The sequence below is a fragment of the Panulirus ornatus genome, chromosome 19 (assembly GCF_036320965.1).
Source record: "Panulirus ornatus isolate Po-2019 chromosome 19, ASM3632096v1, whole genome shotgun sequence".
Taxonomy (NCBI): domain Eukaryota; kingdom Metazoa; phylum Arthropoda; class Malacostraca; order Decapoda; family Palinuridae; genus Panulirus; species Panulirus ornatus.
Window position 1 is genome coordinate 319,772 of NC_092242.1, and position 16,090 is coordinate 335,861.

General features: G+C 40.3%; 1 protein-coding gene across 5 annotated transcripts in view; it reads left to right on the forward strand.

The window, feature by feature from the left end:
• Positions 1–6,978: 6,978 nt before the first annotated feature.
• Positions 6,979–16,090, forward strand: part of LOC139755301 (FGFR1 oncogene partner 2 homolog) — a 97,308-nt gene continuing 88,196 nt past the window's right edge. For all 5 annotated transcript variants that reach the window (XM_071673417.1, XM_071673421.1, XM_071673419.1 and 2 more), the window contains exon 1: positions 6,979–7,106. In XM_071673417.1, the coding sequence (XP_071529518.1) occupies positions 7,100–7,106 (7 nt within the window). In that variant the 5' untranslated portion in view covers positions 6,979–7,099. The remainder of the gene's footprint in view (positions 7,107–16,090) is intronic.

The following is a 16,090-nucleotide window of genomic DNA, read 5'->3' on the forward strand; positions in this document are numbered from 1 at the left end:
AAAAACTTTTATTTATTAGATAGTACAAGATTAAAAAAGATTAGTGAAAAAAGCAAAAATCAAAGAATTTTTTTTTTCTTTTTTTTTTTTTGCTTTGTTGCTGTCTCCCGCGTTTGCGAGGTAGCGCAAGGAAACAGACGAAAGAAATGGCCCAACCCACCCCCATACACATGCCTTGATTCAATCCACTGACAGCACGTTAACCCCGGTATACCACATTGCTCCAATTCACTCTATTCTTTGCCCTCCTTTCACCCTCCTGCATGTTCAGGCCCCGATCACACAAAATCTTTTTCACTCCATCTCTCCACCTCCAATTTGGTCTCCCTCTTCTCCTCGTTCCCTCCACCTCCGACACATATATCCTCTTGGTCAATCATTCCTCACTCATTCTCTCCATGTGACCAAAACCATTTCAAAACACCCTCTTCTGCTCTCTCAACCACGCTTTTTATTTCCACACATCTCTCTTGCCCTTACGTTACTCACTCGATCAAACCACCTCACACCACACATTGTCCTCAAACATCTCATTTCCAGCACATCCATCCTCCTGCACACAACTCTATCCATAGCCCACGCCTCGCAACCATACAACATTGTTGGAACCACTATTCCTTCAAACATACCCATTTTTGCTTTCCGAGATAATGTTCTCGACTTCCACACATTCTTCAAGGCCCCCAGAATTTTCGCCCCCTCCCCCACCCTATGATCCACTTCCGCTTCCATGGTTCCATCCGCTGCCAGATCCACTCCCAGATATCTAAAACACTTCACTTCCTCCAGTTTTTCTCCATTCAAACTCACCTCCCAATTGACTTGACCCTCAACCCTACTGTACCTAATAACCTTGCTCTTATTCACATTTACTCTTAACTTTCTTCTTCCACACACTTTACCAAACTCAGTCACCAGCTTCTGCAGTTTCTCACATGAATCAGCCACCAGCGCTGTATCATCAGCGAACAACAACTGACTCACTTCCCAAGCTCTCTCATCCCCAACAGACTTCATACTTGCCCCTCTTTCCAAAACTCTTGCATTTACCTCCCTAACAACCCCATCCATAAACAAATTAAACAACCATGGAGACATCACACACCCCTGCCGCAAACCTACATTCACTGAGAACCAATCACTTTCCTCTCTTCCTACACGTACACATGCCTTACATCCTCGATAAAAAATTTTCACTGCTTCTAACAACTTTCCTCCCACACCATATATTCTTAATACCTTCCACAGAGCATCTCTATCAACTCAGAGTGGGGTGCCTAAATGTGTGTGGATGTAACCAAGATGTGAAAAAAGGAGAGACAGGTAGTATGTTTGAGGAAAGGAACCTGGATATTTTGGCTCTGAGTGAAAAGAAGCTCAAGGGTAAAGGGGAAGAGTGGTTTGGGAATGTCTTGGGAGTAAAGTCAGGGGTTAGTGAGAGGACAAGAGCAAGGGAAGGAGTAGCAATACTCCTGAAACAGGAGTTGTGGGAGTATGTGATAGAATGTAAGAAAGTAAATTCTCGATTAATATGGGTAAAACTGAAAGTTGATGGAGAGAAGTGGGTGATTATTGGTGCATATGCACCTGGGCATGAGAAGAAAGATCATGAGAGGCAAGTGTTTTGGGAGCAGCTGAATGAGTGTGTTAGTGGTTTTGATGCACGAGACCGGGTTATAGTGATGGGTGATTTGAATGCAAAGGTGAGTAATGTGGCAGTTGAGGGAATAATTGGTATACATGGGGTGTTCAGTGTTGTAAATGGAAATGGTGAAGAGCTTGTAGATTTATGTGCTGAAAAAGGACTGATGATTGGGAATACCTGGTTTAAAAAGCGAGATATACATAAGTATACTTATGTAAGTAGGAGAGATGGCCAGAGAGCGTTATTGGATTACGTGTTAATTGACAGGCGTGCGAAAGAGAGACTTTTGGATGTTAATGTGCTGAGAGGTGCAACTGGAGGGATGTCTGATCATTATCTTGTGGAGGCTAAGGTGAAGATTTGTATGGGTTTTCAGAAAAGAAGAGTGAATGTTGGGGTGAAGAGGGTGGTGAGAGTAAGTGAGCTTGGGAAGGAGACCTGTGTGAGGAAGTACCAGGAGAGACTGAGTACAGAATGGAAAAAGGTGAGAACAATGGAAGTAAGGGGAGTGGGGGAGGAATGGGATGTATTTAGGGAATCAGTGATGGATTGTGCAAAAGATGCTTGTGGCATGAGAAGAGTGGGAGGTGGGTTGATTAGAAAGGGTAGTGAGTGGTGGGATGAAGAAGTAAGAGTATTAGTGAAAGAGAAGAGAGAGGCATTTGGACGATTTTTGCAGGGAAAAAATGCAATTGAGTGGGAGATGTATAAAAGAAAGAGACAGGAGGTCAAGAGAAAGGTGCAAGAGGTGAAAAAAAGGGCAAATGAGAGTTGGGGTGAGAGAGTATCATTAAATTTTAGGGAGAATAAAAAGATGTTCTGGAAGGAGGTAAATAAAGTGCGTAAGACAAGGGAGCAAATGGGAACTTCAGTGAAGGGCGCAAATGGGGAGGTGATAACAAGTAGTGGTGATGTGAGAAGGAGATGGAGTGAGTATTTTGAAGGTTTGTTGAATGTGTTTGATGATAGAGTGGCAGATATAGGGTGTTTAGGTCGAGGTGGTGTGCAAAGTGAGAGGGTTAGGGAAAATGATTTGGTAAACAGAGAAGAGGTAGTGAAAGCTTTGCGGAAGATGAAAGCCGTCAAGGCAGCAGGTTTGGATGGTATTGCAGTGGAATTTATTAAAAAAGGGGGTGACTGTATTGTTGACTGGTTGGTAAGGTTATTTAATGTATGTATGACTCATGGTGAGGTGCCTGAGGATTGGCGGAATGCGTGCATAGTGCCATTGTACAAAGGCAAAGGGGATAAGAGTGAGTGCTCAAATTACAGAGGTATAAGTTTGTTGAGTATTCCTGGTAAATTATATGGGAGGTTATTGATTGAGAGGGTGAAGGCATGTACAGAGCATCAGATTGGGGAAGAGCAGTGTGGTTTCAGAAGTGGTAGAGGATGTGTGGATCAGGTGTTTGCTTTGAAGAATGTATGTGAGAAATACTTAGAAAAGCAAATGGATTTGTATGTAGCATTTATGGATCTGGAGAAGGCATATGATATATATATATATATATATATATATATATATATATATATATATATATATATATATATATATATATATATATATATATATATATATATATATATATATGTATATATATATATATATATATATATATATATATATATATATATATATATATATATATATATATATATATTACACACTGCTTCTAACAACTTGCCTCCCACACAATATATTCTTAATACCATTCACAGAGCATCTATCAGCTCTATCATATGTCTTCTACAGATCCATAAATGCTACATACAAATCAATTTGCTTTACTAAGTATTTCTCACATGCATTCTTCAAAGCAAACCCCTGATCCACACATCCTCTACCACTTCTGAAACCACACTGCCCTTCCCCAATCTGATGCTCTGTACATGCCTTCACCATCTCAATCAATACCCTCCCATATAATTTACCAGGAATACTCAACAAACTTATACCTCTGTATACTCACTTTTATCCCCTTTGCCTTTGTACAATGGCACTATGCAAGCATTCCGCTAATCCTCAGGCACCTCATCATGAGTCATACATACATTAAATAACCTTACCAACCAGTCAACAATACAGTCACCCCCTTTTTTTTTATATATATAAATTCCACTGCATACCATCCAAACCCGCTGCCTTGCCGGCTTTCATCTTCCGCAAAGCTTTTACTACCTCTTCTCTGTTTACCAAATCATTTCCACAAACCCTTTCACTTTGCACACCACCTCGACCAAAACACCCTATATCTGCCAGTCTATCATCAAACACATTCCGCAAACCTTCAAAATACTTACTTCATCTCCTCACATCACCACTATTTGTTATCACCTCCCCATTCGCCCCCTTCACTGAAGTTCCCATTTGTTCCCTTGTCTTACGCACTTTATTTACCTCCTTCCAAAACATCTTTTTATTCTCCCTAAAATTTAATGATACTCTCTTACCCAACTCTCATTTACCCTCTTTTTCACCTCTTGCACCTTTCTCTTGACCTCCTGCCTCTTCCTTTTATATATCTCCCAGTCATTTGCATTATTTCCCTGCAAAAATCGCCCAAATGCCTCTCTCTTCTCTTTCACTAATAATCTTACTTCTTTATCCCACCACTCACTACCTTTTCTAATCTGCCCACCATCCACGCTTCTCAAGCCACAAGCATCTTTTGCGCAAGCCATCACTGCTTACCTAAATACATCCCAATCCTCCCCCACTCCCCTTATGTCCTAATTAAAATACAACCGTAAATTATGTCCATTACGAGAAGATTCGAATACTTCTTTTATCTTCTTATTTGATTCATTTTGGTAAAATACACTGACAGAAAAGATTATTTCATATTTTACTGAAGTCATAAGCAAAATACATATTTCCCATGTGGACTCCTTAATACAATTGAAATGAATATCACAGATTAAAGAACAACAACGAGTGTACAAACTATAATTGAAATGCTAAATGAAATTATTTCATAATGACTAATATCATTATCAAACAAATGAGCATTGTTATCAACACCAATGTAGAATAATTAAAAACTGGTTACAAACATATGTAGAAACCCAGTGTCGTTTCACAAAGTCACCTTACTGACAGCAACTTGTCTTGGTGTTAGGTCACGGCGTGTGATCTCGCCTGATCTCTAGATGAATAAGGTTATTGGTCCACTCCCACGGATGCACCAATCAACAACGTTTACTATTTCTCAGAGGGACGACACCGACTTTGTAATCTGTCCTTCCTGCTTCTAATATACCTGGGCACCATCCCACCAATCAGTGATCTTTCCTATTCCAAAGAGGAACACTTCTGCTTCCCTGACATCCTTTGTGATCTGTCCTCCCTGCCTCATATATACTCGGGCATCAATGTAATATGGCAGTCAGGCACTTAACTTGCTTTAGACAACATGTGAACCACTCCGCTATCTAAAGGCTTGCCCATGCGACTCATCTCAAACTGCCCTAACGGCGTCTCCTGCTGTAAAAGTTCCCTCCATGATTCCTGACGTTTTATCTCATTGGCAGGTTTCCTTGCAGTGCCTCATCTTCGAGTCCACCTTTGGCAGAACTCACATGAGACATGGCCTCCGCCCGCCACCACCGCGGAACCCCTGCAACCCAAGCACAAACTGGCAGCCGCCACTTACTCCACCTTCAGGTGTTCCACACGACCCCATGTTTTCTGCGACAATCCTACCCTAGTAATACTTTGTCCTATCTATCTCACCTTCTGCACATTAATTGATAAAACACTGTTGCTGTTGTTACTCGTGCTCAATTCCTTGAAGCACATTACTCCGTCTTATGTGTATCCGCGAAAAGCATTAAGATCATTAGCACCTATTCATTCCATGGGAACGATTTTACCTCCTATCTTTCAAACATTTTCAGTTTGATATTTGTTGACTGATAGTAGTCAGATCATTCCATAAAACTATACCGATATACATAAACTCATACTAAAACCTCTTATTCCATGTTTAACTCATGATAAATCACAAGTGTCTGTTCCAAACCTGTGGTAATTATGAACCATTTTAACGTTATACCTCGTTCGTATATTGTGGGGCACTTTTTTATGGTACACAGTTGTCCATACCACAACAGTTCTACTCTGTATTCTATTGGGAGAATATGAACCATACTAAATTGACCAAAGCCGATATGTGTCCTCGTTGGACCGTCACGATGTTATATTTCTTAACCTGCAATCGATCCTTCAGTTTCTAATAGTGACCATCATTCCATGATGAAGTATAGTCGAAAAGAAAGGATATTGAGTCAAAGCCGGTACGAGTAGGTTTTTTTTTAGTGTCACATCGAAATTGAGTGTTTCTGGGGAGTAATCTGAGTTTGTTTGAACTTTTAGAAGTAAATCAAAAGCGATACGTCATCCGATGATAACTAATGTTACTCCTAAAGAGATTACATGTGACATTCAATTTCATTTCCATTACATAATACTCTGATGGAATCACCATTACTCAATTGTTTCCTGGAAGCAGAGTTGGAATATGTAGAGTGCAGTCATTAGCGTCGATGCTGGTAGTGTGTGCAATGTAATAAGCCCCCGTTGTTATAATATTCATAAAGATATAAGTGTAGATTCCTCGCAGCCTGCACTTCATGGCATGCAGTGATACCTGAGTCCAATTCTTATATCCGAGTACACCCTCCGGTTGATGCGTTCAGGCTGAAAAAAAAATAGTTTTCGTGCATTGAATAAAGTGTGAATTGAGTATATTTATTTTCTATATACCAGATCGCCGTGTCACGCCTTAGCGAGGCAGCGTATTAAAAGGAAAAGAGGAAAGGCTATATCCACTCACATCCATTCTCTCTCTCTCTCTCTCTCTCTCTCTCTCTCTCTCTCTCTCTCTCTGATATGTATCATATCAAAATGATATATACCATAAAGGATTTTTCAATATCGCAACCAATATTTCTTGCTTTTGTATCTTAGAATAAGTCTTGAATGAGGATATATTAAGTAAACATGACAAGATATAATAAAAGGTGTATGTACGTATATGTATTACACCTAAAAATATGAATAGCATTATATATATATATATATATATATATATATATATATATATATATATATATATATATATATATATCAAAGTAATATATACGATAATTTTTCATGTCAAAAGCAATATTTTTTTTATGTATGAGCTCTGACTGAGGATACATAAAGTATACATAACATGATATATTATAATGTGTATGTTAATATATATATATATATATATATATATATATATATATATATATATATTATAACCAAAAAGAATTTTAGATACTATTTGGATATTTCACTTGCACTCTCACAGCTTTGTTTTGGTCTTGACGGAGCAGTAGCAGACATCTTGTGTTTGTATTGCTATTCTCTCTCTTTTTCTGGCATGAAAACGTATTATCACGTGACGTAACTGCATCCAGATGTACGGTACGTATTTTGGATTTCAGGGAAAAACATTGAACATTATAAGTAATATTGGTATTATATGTTAGTTCACCTGTGAAAGTCTGTGTTTGACATTAAATTCTTTTGCCTGTTTGGGATTTTTGCTGTGACGGTTAGCAGTGTGACAAGAGACCATTCAGACAGCAGGAATTGCTTGTTGACCTGAAGTTACTGGATTACTGACATGATTAAATCTTCTTAAGGAAATCCTGGATGCTAGTCGTGGCTATTTGGGCAAGAGGTCGATTTGGATTTATTTAAATCTTTTTTGGTTAAGTATCAATTTAGCCTTGCCACTTTTCTTTAGAGCTGGATGAAACCGGCATCAGTAGGGTTCTTACTTTATATAATGATATGTTCAGTAAAAGTCTGTTTAGCTGCACATTGGCTATTGTGTGACTACATATGTTTTTCAGTGGTAATGTAGTGTTTGAGAACATAGTAACAGTTGGAGAGGATGAATGCCTGCATTATATATTATTAGATAATACTAAAGATCATAGAAGTGTGGCTTAAGTACATTAGAGAAAATATGGGATACGACAGAACGTAGAAATATGGCTATTATTACTGTTTAATCAGGTTATGTTAGGTTTAATTACAATTGTTTTTCTGACTGTTTTGTGATGTCTTTTGAAGGTGTCTCATCCTTATTTCTATGACAAATCACTGCTTGTTATTTCCCCTCTCTAAACTCTGGTTCCTTTTGGGTGTTTTTTGTTATTATTGGATAACAAGGGGTTAGATCTCAAGAGGTAGTGATTTGCAGTGTAAATGAGGGTCAGACTCAAGCAAAACATAAAAAACCAATGGAAAATTATTATTTCAGTTTTCAAAGAGGTGGATGTTTGAATTGGTAATTTTAACTATTTATGCTAAAATGTACCATAATGATACAGTACATACCATCCAAATTGTCATATTCAAAGGAGTTGGCAGAACAGTAATTGATAAGAAAATAATAGAAAGAATCATAGTAAGTCAAAGGGATATGATTATTTCACCTTAGTGCTCACAACATAGTTTGCAAACACTGATAGACATCATAGATAGCAAAATGACAATGTTAAAAACTTTTATTTATTAGATAGTACAAGATTAAAAAAGATTAGTGAAAAAAGCAAAAATCAAAGAATTTTTTTTTTTCTTTTTTTTTTTTTGCTTTGTTGCTGTCTCCCGCGTTTGCGAGGTAGCGCAAGGAAACAGACGAAAGAAATGGCCCAACCCACCCCCATACACATGCCTTGATTCAATCCACTGACAGCACGTTAACCCCGGTATACCACATTGCTCCAATTCACTCTATTCTTTGCCCTCCTTTCACCCTCCTGCATGTTCAGGCCCCGATCACACAAAATCTTTTTCACTCCATCTCTCCACCTCCAATTTGGTCTCCCTCTTCTCCTCGTTCCCTCCACCTCCGACACATATATCCTCTTGGTCAATCATTCCTCACTCATTCTCTCCATGTGACCAAACCATTTCAAAACACCCTCTTCTGCTCTCTCAACCACGCTCTTTTTATTTCCACACATCTCTCTTACCCTTACGTTACTTACTCGATCAAACCACCACACACCACACATTTTCCTCAAACATCTCATTTCCAGCACATCTATCCTCCTGCGCACAACTCTATCCATAGTCCACGCCTCGCAACCATACAACATTGTTGGAACCACTATTCCTTCAAACATACCCATTTTTGCTTTCCGAGATAATGTTCTCGACTTCCACACATTCTTCAAGGCTCCCAGAATTTTCGCCCCCTCCCCCACCCTATGATCCACTTCCGCTTCCATGGTTCCATCCGCTGCCAGATCCACTCCCAGATATCTAAAACACTTCACTTCCTCCAGTTTTTCTCCAGTCAAACTCACCTCCCAATTGAATTGACCCTCAACCCTACTGTACCTAATAACCTTGCTCTTATTCACATTTACTCTTAACTTTCTTCTTTCACACACTTTACCAAACTCAGTCACCAGCTTCTGCAGGTTCTCACATCAAAGATATATTACTTAATTTACCCTGGGAGAAGTAATAAAACTTGTGGTTAGTGCTGAGAGTGGTTAGGATATATTCCACCTTGTTCAGCATTTTTCCATTACTTTTGGAAATGTTTCTGTGGTTTCATTTTGGCATTTGTGTGATATTGTTATATATTTATATTTGTCAGTTTATCATTTCTGGTCTTGGCCTTCCTTATTGTTACTATAATAGTTGAATGATGATACATTGATATTTTGTTCAATACTTTTTTGTTTACTTGCTTATTTCCTGTGCCAAGAGTTCTTCCTATCTGTAAGAGGCATTTGCACCACTCAGAAAGCTAGCGACATCCACTAGTTGGGACCACTGGTCATGAATTGTGATTTTCTGTGTGTCTCTATGTACAGAGAGCGCAGAGCAATTGAGTAGTTAGTGCTTCATGTCTCCTTTGTGGTAGCTGCATTGTGGGCAAGAGGAGCCTTGGAATGTTTTGAAATGGTTTTAGTAGTGTTGTTGCAGTAGGTGAGGTAGTTAGTAGTTGGTAGGCAACCCACGACCAGGGAGGTATGTTACCAGTACCATCCGCCTGGGTATTGGGAGGATTAGTGATGGCTGTGTGGTAAGCTAGCACTTCAGTGGTTGTCAATTTGCACTTCTCCAACCCAGGTAGCTGTCTTTTCTTTTTTCCTCACCCACACGTGGATTACTGTCATTCTGTCCACAGACATACAATATCTCCTTGTCTGCATAACTCTTGCCAACGCCTAACTCGCAACTTATTCTTCGTAAAACAAGATTTTCTTAGAGTTAGTTCTATGTGCTAACCCTCCCTTTTGGCAAAATGTTAGAAGCAATAGAAGTAGTAGGTTGGAACATTTAGGTAGGAACTTTGATAGAAATATTAGGTAGAAGTAATAGATAGGAACATAAAGCAGGATCATTAGGTAGAATTAGTCAGTAGGAACATTAGGTAGGAGCCTCTGCAAGCACTGCGCTAGTTGCTCTTTGCCAGTGGCCTGTTCAGGGTGAGGCACTAAAGGCTAAGAAGCGACACTGGAGTTCACTAGTTATGGAGGCTCTATTGCTCTGGCCACCCACTTGTGGGAGTTCCAGCTGGGAACAGGTATCAGTGATATAGATAGATAGGTAGATAGACAGATTTTTTACTCGGCTTTTTGTTATGGCCACTGGTTACTCCAGTGCTGCATCTCTTGAAGAATTACTCCCAGTCACTATCATCCAGTTAATTTTGATACTTGAAGGTTGTTATCAAGTCCTTCTTCTCTCTCTCCTTTCTTCCATGATGTACAGGTTTGTAGCCCTCAGTTTCCCATTTTAGTTCTGTTCTCAAAATTCAGGTACCATCTTCGTTGCTCTTTTCTGTATCCTTCCATTAGATCTATGTGCTTCAGGTGGAGTGACCAGACTAGTGAGCCAAAATGGTGGTTAAGAGAAGTGGCTCAATTTTGGAAATATGAAGATCATAATGCCCTCATGGAAACTGATATTTAGAGTTTATTTGAAATTAGTTTATGTACATAAAACAAAAGTGAAAATTTTGAAAGGACTTTTGGAGTTTTAGCTATCAATTTTGATTTGTTGTGTGTTGATGGGGTATTGTAGGGGGTGACCTTATGTCACTGGGCTGAACCAGGGGATGTGAAGACGTTAGGGGAACTGCAAAAAGCTCAAAGGAGCTTTGCTGTGGATAGAGGGTTTTGGTTTTGGTGCATTATACATGACAGCTGGAGGGTGGATGTGGGCAAGTGAGGCTAATCTTCATCTTTTGTCACTACCTATCAGTGCAGGAAGAGATGAAGAAGTATGAGGAAAGTGTTCTGGATAGGGGAGAAAGAATACTTCCCACATATTCCCTGCATGTCATAGAAGGCGACTAAACGGGGAGGGAGCAGGGGCCTGGAAATCCTCCCCTCTTGTTTTTAATTTTCCAAAAGAAGGAACAGAGAAGGGGGGCCAAGTGAGGATATTCCCTCTAAGGTTCGGTCCTCTGTTCTTAACACTACCTTGCTTATGTGGGAAATGGTGAATATGTATCAAAATTTTTTTATGAACATGTATTTGCTCATTGATTTGCCAGTAGACAGTTTGCCTTTTTCATGGTTCTCCTAATGTATGGCTCATGTGATAAACTAGGCATGGTATTCACTCCTAGATCTCTTTCTCGTACATCATTGTACATGAGTAAATACTTTTTATGACCCATGTTCATTCAGTTGCAAAATTCTCTTTTTACAAATTTCATGAAACAGGAGTTGTGGGAGTATGTGATAGAGTGTAAGAAAGTAAATTCTCGATTAATATGGGTAAAACTGAAAGTTGATGGAGAGAGGTGGGTGATTATTGGTGCATATGCACCTGGGCATGAGAAGAAAGATCAAGAGAGGCAAGTGTTTTGGGAGCAGCTGAATGAGTGTGTTAGTGGTTTTGATGCACGAGACCGGGTTATAGTGATGGGTGATTTGAATGCAAAGGTGAGTAATGTGGCAGTTGAGGGAATAATTGGTATACATGGGGTGTTCAGTGTTGTAAATGGAAATGGTGAAGAGCTTGTAGATTTATGTGCTGAAAAAGGACTGATGATTGGGAATACCTGGTTTAAAAAGCGAGATATACATAAGTATACTTATGTAAGTAGGAGAGATGGCCAGAGAGCGTTATTGGATTACGTGTTAATTGACAGGCGTGCGAAAGAGAGACTTTTGGATGTTAATGTGCTGAGAGGTGCAACTGGAGGGATGTCTGATCATTATCTTGTGGAGGCTAAGGTGAAGATCTGTATGGGTTTTCAGAAAAGAAGAGTGAATGTTGGGGTGAAGAGGGTGGTGAGAGTAAGTGAGCTTGAGAAGGAGACCTGTGTGAGGAAGTACCAGGAGAGACTGAGTACAGAATGGAAAAAGGTGAGAACAATGGAAGCAAGGGGAGTGGGGGAGGAATGGGATGTATTTAGGGAATCAGTGATGGATTGCGCAAAAGATGCTTGTGGCATGAGAAGAGTGGGAGGTGGGTTGATTAGAAAGGGTAGTGAGTGGTGGGATGAAGAAGTAAGAGTATTAGTGAAAGAGAAGAGAGAGGCATTTGGACGATTTTTGCAGGGAAAAAATGCAATTGAGTGGGAGATGTATAAAAGAAAGAGACAGGAGGTCAAGAGAAAGGTGCAAGAGGTGAAAAAAAGGGCAAATGAGAGTTGGGGTGAGAGAGTATCATTAAATTTTAGGGAGAATAAAAAGATGTTCTGGAAGGAGGTAAATAAAGTGCGTAAGACAAGGGAGCAAATGGGAACTTCAGTGAAGGGCGCAAATGGGGAGGTGATAACAAGTAGTGGTGATGTGAGAAGGAGATGGAGTGAGTATTTTGAAGGTTTGTTGAATGTGTTTGATGATAGAGTGGCAGATATAGGGTGTTTTGGTCGAGGTGGTGTGCAAAGTGAGAGGGTTAGGGAAAATGATTTGGTAAACAGAGAAGAGGTAGTGAAAGCTTTGCGGAAGATGAAAGCCGTCAAGGCAGCAGGTTTGGATGGTATTGCAGTGGAATTTATTAAAAAAGGGGGTGACTGTATTGTTGACTGGTTGGTAAGGTTATTTAATGTATGTATGACTCATGGTGAGGTGCCTGAGGATTGGCGGAATGCGTGCATAGTGCCATTGTACAAAGGCAAAGGGGATAAGAGTGAGTGCTCAAATTACAGAGGTATAAGTTTGTTGAGTATTCCTGGTAAATTATATGGGAGGGTATTGATTGAGAGGGTGAAGGCATGTACAGAGCATCAGATTGGGGAAGAGCAGTGTGGTTTCAGAAGTGGTAGAGGATGTGTGGATCAGGTGTTTGCTTTGAAGAATGTATGTGAGAAATACTTAGAAAAGCAAATGGATTTGTATGTAGCATTTATGGATCTGGAGAAGGCATATGATAGAGTTGATAGAGATGCTCTGTGGAAGGTATTAAGAATATATGGTGTGGGAGGAAAGTTGTTAGAAGCAGTGAAAAGTTTTTATCGAGGATGTAAGGCATGTGTACGTGTAGGAAGAGAGGAAAGTGATTGGTTATCAGTGAATGTAGGTTTGCGGCAGGGGTGTGTGATGTCTCCATGGTTGTTTAATTTGTTTATGGATGGGGTTGTTAGGGAGGTAAATGCAAGAGTTTTGGAAAGAGGGGCAAGTATGAAGTCTGTTGGGGATGAGAGAGCTTGGGAAGTGAGTCAGTTGTTGTTCGCTGATGATACAGCGCTGGTGGCTGATTCATGTGAGAAACTGCAGAAGCTGGTGACTGAGTTTGGTAAAGTGTGTGGAAGAAGAAAGTTAAGAGTAAATGTGAATAAGAGCAAGGTTATTAGGTACAGTAGGGTTGAGGGTCAAGTCAATTGGGAGGTGAGTTTGAATGGAGAAAAACTGGAGGAAGTGAAGTGTTTTAGATATCTGGGAGTGGATCTGGCAGCGGATGGAACCATGGAAGCGGAAGTGGATCATAGGGTGGGGGAGGGGGCGAAAATTCTGGGGGCCTTGAAGAATGTGTGGAAGTCGAGAACATTATCTCGGAAAGCAAAAATGGGTATGTTTGAAGGAATAGTAGTTCCAACAATGTTGTATGGTTGCGAGGCGTGGGCTATGGATAGAGTTGTGCGCAGGAGGATGGATGTGCTGGAAATGAGATGTTTGAGGACAATGTGTGGTGTGAGGTGGTTTGATCGAGTGAGTAACGTAAGGGTAAGAGAGATGTGTGGAAATAAAAAGAGCGTGGTTGAGAGAGCAGAAGAGGGTGTTTTGAAGTGGTTTGGGCACATGGAGAGAATGAGTGAGGAAAGATTGACCAAGAGGATATATGTGTCGGAGGTGGAGGGAACGAGGAGAAGAGGGAGACCAAATTGGAGGTGGAAAGATGGAGTGAAAAAGATTTTGTGTGATCGGGGCCTGAACATGCAGGAGGGTGAAAGGAGGGCAAGGAATAGAGTGAATTGGAGCGATGTGGTATACCGGGGTTGACGTGCTGTCAGTGGATTGAATCAAGGCATGTGAAGCGTCTGGGGTAAACCATGGAAAGCTGTGTAGGTATGTATATTTGCGTGTGTGGATGTATGTATATACATGTGTATGGGGGGGGGGTTGGGCCATTTCTTTCGTCTGTTTCCTTGCGCTACCTCGCAAACGCGGGAGACAGCGACAAAGTAAAAAAAAAAAAAAAAGAAAAAAGAAAAAAAAAAAAATTATTTATGTACATGAAAGCAAGATTTTGTTTACCCAAGATGCTTCACATGCCCTGGTTCAATCCATTGACAGCATGTCCTCCCCAGTATACCACATCTTTCCAATTCACTCTATTACTTGCACACCTTTCACCCTCCTGTATGTTCAGGCCCCAGATGCTCAAAATTTTTTTCACTCCATCCTTCTACCCCCAATTTGGTCTTCCGTTTATCCTTATTCCCTCCACCTCTGGCACATACATCATCTTTGTCAATCTTTCCTCACTCTTTCTCTCCATGTTGCCAAACCATTTCAACACACCATCTTCTGCTTTCTCAACCACATGCATTTTATTACCACAATCTCTCTTACCCTTTCATTACTTACTTGATCAAAACACCTCACACTACATATTGTCCCCAAACATTTCATTTCCAACACATCCACCCTCCTCCGTACAACCCTATCTATAGGCCATGCCTTGCAACCATATAACATTGTTGGAACCACTATTCCTTCAAGCATACCCATTTTTGCTCCCCGAGATATTGTTCTCACCTTCCACACATTCTTCAGTGCTTCCAAAACCTTCACCCCCTCCCCACCATGTGACTCACTTCCACTTCCATGGTTCCTTCTGCTGCTAAGTCCACTCCTAGATATCTAAAACACTTCACTTCCTCCAGTTTTTCTCTGTTCAAACTTACCACCCAATTAACTTGTCTCTCAACCTTACTGAACCTAATAATCTTGCTCTTATTCACATTTACTCTCGACTTTCATCTTTCACACAGTGTACCAAACTCAGTCACCAACCTCTGCAGTTCCTCACCAACACTGTATCATCAGCGAACAACAACTAACTCTCTTCCTAGCACAACAGACTGCATACTTACCCCTCTCACCAAAACCCTTGCATTCACCTCCCTAACCACCCCATCCATAAACAAATTTAACAACCATGGAGACATCACTCACCCCTGCCACAAACCAACACTTACTGGGAACCAATCACTTTCCTCTCTTTCTACTCGTACACATGCCTTACATCCTTGGTAAAAACTTTTCACTACTTGTAGCAACTTACTTCCTGTACCATATACTCTTAAAATCTTCCACGAAGCATCTCTATCAACCCTATCATATGCCTTCTCCAGATCCATAAATGCTACATACAACTCCGTCTGTTTTTCTAAGTATTTCTCTCATACATTGTTCAAAGCAAACACCTGATCCACACATCCTCTACCACTTCTGAAACCACAATGCTCTTCCCCAATCTGATGTTCTGTACATGCCTTTACCCTCTTAGTCAATACCCTGCCATATGATTTCCCAAGAATACTCAACAAACTTATGCTTCTGTAATTTGAACAATCACCTTTATCCCCTTTGCCTTTGTACATTGGCACTATGCATGCATTCTGCCAATCCTCAGGCACTTCGCCATGATCCATACATACACTGAATATCCTTACCAACCAATCAACAACACAGTCACCCCCCCTTTTAATAAATTCCACTGCAGTACCATCCAGACTCGCCGCCTTGCTGGATTCCATCTTCTACAAAGCTTTCTCTACCTCTTCTCTGTTTACCAAACCATTCTCCTTGACCCTCTCACTTTGCACACCACCTTGACCAAAATACCCTATGTTTGCCACTCTATCATCAGACACATTCAACAAATCTTCAAAATACTCACTCCATCTCCTTTTCACTTCATCACTACTTGTTATTGCCTCCCCATTAGCCCCCTTCACCAATGTTCCCATT